At 33.1% G+C, this 5,950-nt stretch overlaps 1 protein-coding gene across 1 annotated transcript; it reads left to right on the top strand.

Moving 5' to 3' along the window:
• Positions 1–3,173: 3,173 nt before the first annotated feature.
• LOC122596345 (pentatricopeptide repeat-containing protein At5g13770, chloroplastic-like) lies at positions 3,174–5,146 on the top strand. The gene has a single exon (XM_043768908.1). It carries the CDS (start codon positions 3,217–3,219, stop codon positions 5,035–5,037), a length of 1,821 nt encoding a protein of 606 aa, XP_043624843.1. The 5' UTR covers positions 3,174–3,216; the 3' UTR covers positions 5,038–5,146.
• Positions 5,147–5,950: the final 804 nt, after the last annotated feature.

Genomic DNA, 5,950 nt, shown 5'->3' with positions numbered 1-5,950 from the left:
TTGGTGTTTGGCTAGTGTATGAACTTAGAAGTCATATTATGAGAATTATAATGAAAAAAATGGTATAGCCAAACACTATAGTGGTTTAGTTCATGATGAACTTAGTTAATGGTTGTAGAAGGAATGAGTTTATAAACTCATAGTATATGATAAATGTTGTGTAGGTGGTGGAGAATATAACAATGAGCATAATAATCAAGTAGAGCCTATTAGCCAAATTCAAGGTGAATGCATATGTATATGTTCATAGTTTGTGATATGGAGGGCATAGATGAATAATTCCTATGACCTCATTTGTATGATTGAATTTGTGTAAGACTAGTAGATGATGATATACCTACTAGCATACATTGGTTTTGTGCAAGACTAGTAGATGATGATATACTTACTAGCATAATTTGGGTGTAAGACTAGTAGATGATGAGATACCTACTAGCATATATCCTTGGCCAAGTAGAATTTACATGATCATGATTTGTTTGTTGTTACTTTGATTGTTGAATGATCGGCTTAAGTATTTATGTGTATTTTAAGGGATATAGTTATATTGATATATTGATCATACATATATGCATTCACTAAGCGTAAGCTTATTCTTTTAGTTGTTTATCTTTTTATAGGTGGTTTCGATAGTAAGAACAACTTGTAATATGCTAGAAGGTTGAAGTTGGAGCTTTTGGTGCATAGAAGGTATTGGACCATTTCATGGAGGAATGGTATCTGGTAGAACCCTAGTTACTCCTCTCATTGAACCCTTGGCTCTTGGTACAAAGTTTATGTTTTGGACATGTTTCATATGTAAGAATTTCAGTAATATGATGTGTCTTGGGTCATTTGAAACTTGATGTAAAGTTTGACTTTGGTTATTTGACAAAATGGGTAAATGACCCATTTCGTTGTAAATTGTGCACTTGATCAAATGAAAGCTTTTGGAATGTTGAGTCATGTGTATTTAACTTTTTTTGAAGTTTGTCAAATTGATTTAAGGTGTGAAAATGTGTTTGTGATTAGTTTTACTAGTTGTTAAAATGTGGAAATAAATCTTTGGGTCAAAATGGGTTTGTGCAGAAAGACTAATATGTAGAGTATTAGTCTGTTGCAGACTAATATGTAGAGTATTAATCTATTGTAGACTAATATGTAGAGTATTAGTCTGTTGTGGACAACATATGGAGTATTAGTCTGTTGGAGACTAATATGTGGAGTATTAGTCTGTTGTAAAAAAAAAATTTTTTTTTTTCAATTTTGATTTAGATGGGTTTGGGTTCTTACAATTAGTTTTCAAACACTTTAAATCTAAACCAAAACATCCAAAAACCTGTAAAACACCATTTTGCAAGATTTACCATTTACACAACTTTTAAAACTTCGCTATTCTACAAGTGGGTCAATTGCCCAACTTGGATTATCAACAATTTGAACTAACTTACTCCAAAATATAAGAGTTAACCAAGATGTTCTAAAAAATTAAATCTATTCGTCTAATACTTAATAAGATTTATATCTATTTATCTAATATATAATTAGCTTTGAAATAATTAAATTTATATAACTTAGCAAAATATTTAGTTGTAACAAAACTGTTTTTGAAATTCTAATATAATAAAAATGATGTAAAATTTCAAATGAATTATGTTGGATGTCAAAAAGATACATATAAAAGAAACATCTTTTTATAATATAATTGTTTATTAATTTTTAAATAATAATAATGCTAACAACAATATCATAACAATAACAATATTATCTATTCAAACAAAAATTTAACAATATTGTATTAGTAATAATACTATAAATAATAGTTACGTCAAAAATAAACTATAATAGTTTCTAACTAGAAAAAACAGGCAATGGACAGTGACAGTTGGCGGTGGATGACAGTGGGCGGTTGTGGTTAGCGATTAATGGCTATGGTCAGTTGCAACAACGACGTTCGCTTCAAAAAGGTCATTGAAGGTTTCACCGGAAAAAAATAGAGTGAAGGTGGTTCAAGAAATTTGAAAAAGATGTGCCGGAAACACTTGGAATGTGAAGGAATGGGATAGACAAACTAGATGTATTATAATAACAAGACATTCACATTTAGTGGGCACCAGCCGTCACTTTTCAGGAGAGGTTCTGGGTTCGAGTCTTACCAAAGGCAAACTTGAGATAATCAGGGGATTATTAAGTGATTGAGGTTCATCTGAATACTAGTCTGGTTAGAGATTAGTAGGTACTAAATCATACATGGGTTTAAGGGGTTTCCATTTAATTACTTTTTTTCTCCCGGCATTCACATTTTAAGTGATTTTAACGCTTGAAATAAAAAATACGACAATTAAGTCGGGTTTATATGCTCTCATACATGCCAGTACATATCAGGTTAGCAAATATTCCATAGTCGATTTGGTATGACTTTTTAGTAAACTTTGATTGGCAAGAATAACATAAAAAATTTACACCATGCTTTTGAGTTCTAATTTAGAAGAAAAGAAATAGAATAATAAGATGAAAAATAAAAAGAAGATAAATAACTTTTTTAGATAACTACAAATGAGAGAAAAAATTTTAAAACCAAAACAATTAAAAAATCTTTTCAAATCATATTAATTCAATTCTTTTTCGTCCTTGAGACTTAGCCTAAGTGGACATTTAATGTCCTTTATATCTTTTAACCAATTGTTGGTCACGGGTTCAACACATATGAAATGTATATTGGGAAGTTTTTGCTAATGAGGTGGGGCATGAGGTTTTCTCTAACATTTAACTGGTTTTTTTTAGAACGGTAGTTGGACTTTCACCGTCAATCATGCCCTCAGATTGACTGTGATGGTGACGTGGTCAATCTTTACATAACAATGAAGAGACAATGCTGAGTCCACTTGTTGAAACAAAATTCAATTCTTTTTCATCTTAAAAAAACCTCCAAAAATCAACTTATCTTAAAATTACTTTTATTCTTTTCATTTCTTTTCTAAAAAATGAATCAACATCACAAGTAGTTTTATTAAGTTTTACCGTTATATTTCTTTTCTATTTTACTCTACTTTGGAAAATCCATATATTATCCACACTACCAATTTCTGACACAAAGTAACATATGAGTGGCTCACATCAACACAAGTCACATAAAAACACAAACCAAAATCCTACTAACAATATCATATCATTCTTTCCCACATTTTAACTTCCCAAATTTCCCTCCATTCAATCCATGCCTTATCTTCATCAAAAATGGCAATTCTCACTTCTTTAGAATTGTCATTAGCTCACATTAATTGCATCAAAACAACACACAGATACCTCGTTTTCAATCCATCCAAACTTCTTATTTCATCATCATCTTCATCAAGAATCTTGATTCTCGATTCTTCAAAGAGTTGCCCACCACCAATTCTTGAAGATGAAGAATCCATCCATACACCCCTTATTGATTTTGATAAAAAGGTTCAAGCTTTTCAAGATTTTTCAAAACCCCATCAAGAAATTTCCAATCTTTTGATATGCAAAATGTTGAAAGATCCAAAAACTGAAGATTTGGGGTTTGAAAGTTACCAAAAAGCAAAAAGAATGCCAGATTTTAGACCCACAAAATCTACATTGCATAATCTAATAAGGTATTCATTGAGTTTAAAGAATTGGAATTATATTTGGTCTATTTCTGAAGATTTTAGGGAATTTGAAGTCTACCCTGATGCTTCATCCTGTTGTAGATTAATTAGTAGTTGCATTCGTGCAAAAAGATTTAAACTTGTTGATAATTTGCTACATGTGTTGAAATTTGAGAAAGAAGTTGCTATTCTGAGTTTTAATGCTGCAATGAAAAGCTATAACAAACTTCATATGTATAGTAGTGCGGTTAAGGTGTACGATATTATGATATCGTCTTTTATGCATTTAGATGGTGAATGTTATAGGCATACCATGGAAGCCTATTTAAAAATGGGCAAATATGAGAAAGTTGTTACCTTGTTCAAAGAATTCGAATCAAGTAATGTAGAATGGACACCATTTTGTGCACAAATTTATAGACTATTATGCGAATCATTAGCAAAATTAGGAAAACCGTTTCAAGCTTTAGATTTCTTTAGGGAAATGACTAAAAAAGGGGTCTTAGAAGACCCTTCTTTTTACTCGTTGTTAATCAATTCGTTTGCAAGCGTTCGTGAAGTTAAAATGGTGGAAGATCTTTTGGAAGAAGCAGAGGAGAAGAAAATGTTAAGGGATCCAGCAGTGTTTTTAAAGGTTGTGTTGATGTACATTGAATTAGGCTTACTTGAAAAGACATTAGATGTTGTTTCTTCAATGAAACGTGTAGATACACGCGTTTCTGATTGTATCTTTTGTGCTATTGTAAATGGGTTCTCAAAGAAAAGAGGACTAAATTCCGCGGTTAAGGTGTATGAAGGGTTGGTTACAGAAGGGTGTGCCCCCGGTCAAGTGACCTATGCATCGGTTCTAAACGTTTATTGTAGGCTCGGGTTATATGACAAAGCAGAAGAGGTATTTTGGGAAATGGACAATAAGGGTTTTGACAAATGTGTGGTGGCTTACTCTAGTATGATTGCAATGTATGGAAAAGTTAACAGAATAAGGGACGCTATGCGTCTTTTAGCACGAATGAAAGAAAGGGGGGTTGAGCTTAATGTCTGGATATACAATTCTCTTCTTGATATGCAGGGGAAAGTATTGAACTTGAAACAAGTAGAAAAGATATGGAAGGAAATGAAAAGAAGAAAAGTTATGCCAGATAAAGTAAGTTATACAAGTGTTATAAACGCTTATAGTAAAGCTCGAGAATTTGATATTTGTATGAAATATTATCACGAATATAGGCTAAATGGTGGTCGGATCGATAGGGCAATGGGCGGGATTATGGTAGGAGTGTTTTCTAAAAGGAGTAGAGTGGATGAACTTGTGAAGCTTTTGCAGGATATGAAAAGTGAAGGTACTGGTTTAGATGCAAGACTTTATCGATCATCGTTGAATGCCTTACGAGATGCTGGTGTGCATATTCAGGTTAAATGGTTGGAAGAGAGCTTTGATCCGAGCTAATAGGGAGATTTTTAAGACGTCTCAAGGGGTGACGAGCTATGATTTTTAAAACGATCTTGCTAAAATCTATACTCCATTAATAAGCAAACTACCCCACCCCCTTTTAACACCTCTACCTTTAAAATGTCTTTTATGCCCTCCTAATTTACACTACCCTATTTTTTCTCCATCACGTTCATTACACACACATACGTTCATCTGATTTCCGATTTTCTCTCCCTCCCCCCTTCTCTGATTTTCTCCCCCCATAAACACCATCCACCACCGCCCCAAATACCACCATCCACCGCCGCAATCCACCTTCTATGTACTCTATCCCCCCATAAACACCATCCACCATCGCCCCAGAAACCACCATCAAACCACCATCCACTGCCGTCGGCTTATTTTTTTTTTCTTTTTCATTGCCGCCGCTCCACAAACCACCATCAAACCACCGACGTTTTTTTCTTATAGCCCGTTGCATCGCGCGAGTACAACGCTAGTGCAGACTAGTACATCTGCGTGGTTTTTCGTTGTAAAACTCTAAACGAATTGAGTACGAACTTGTCGAATATATATAGCCAGATAGAGGGGCCGTCCCTGGACTTGCGAAAATTTTGTACATATTTGATCTTATTTGCAAAAATGAGGCAAGTGTTTGTTTTAGACAATTTACTTGTTATATTACTTGAAACTACTTGTTAATGACTATAAAGTATGAGTTATTGGGTTTGGAATCTGGATATCTAATCAAATTGGATAAACGATATATAGGCTTTAAAACATATTGTATAAATATGTGCTACACGGTTATAGTAGATCTACAGATATACTAATAGGGGTTAGTTATTTTGAAAACTCATTAAAAAAAAAAAAACTCAAGAATCATTTTGGACCATGCATTATTTCTTTTTCTTCAATCAAATAATAG

This window comes from Erigeron canadensis, chromosome 4, assembly GCF_010389155.1.
Source record: "Erigeron canadensis isolate Cc75 chromosome 4, C_canadensis_v1, whole genome shotgun sequence".
NCBI lineage: Eukaryota > Viridiplantae > Streptophyta > Magnoliopsida > Asterales > Asteraceae > Erigeron > Erigeron canadensis.
The sequence above is the reverse complement of the archived record's forward strand: the minus strand, read 5'-3'. Positions and strand labels throughout refer to the sequence as shown.

Coding starts and splice junctions, on each gene's coding strand:
- LOC122596345 (XM_043768908.1), top strand. CDS start 3,217: ATGGCAATTCTCACTTCTTTAGAATTGTCATTAGCTCACATTAATTGC.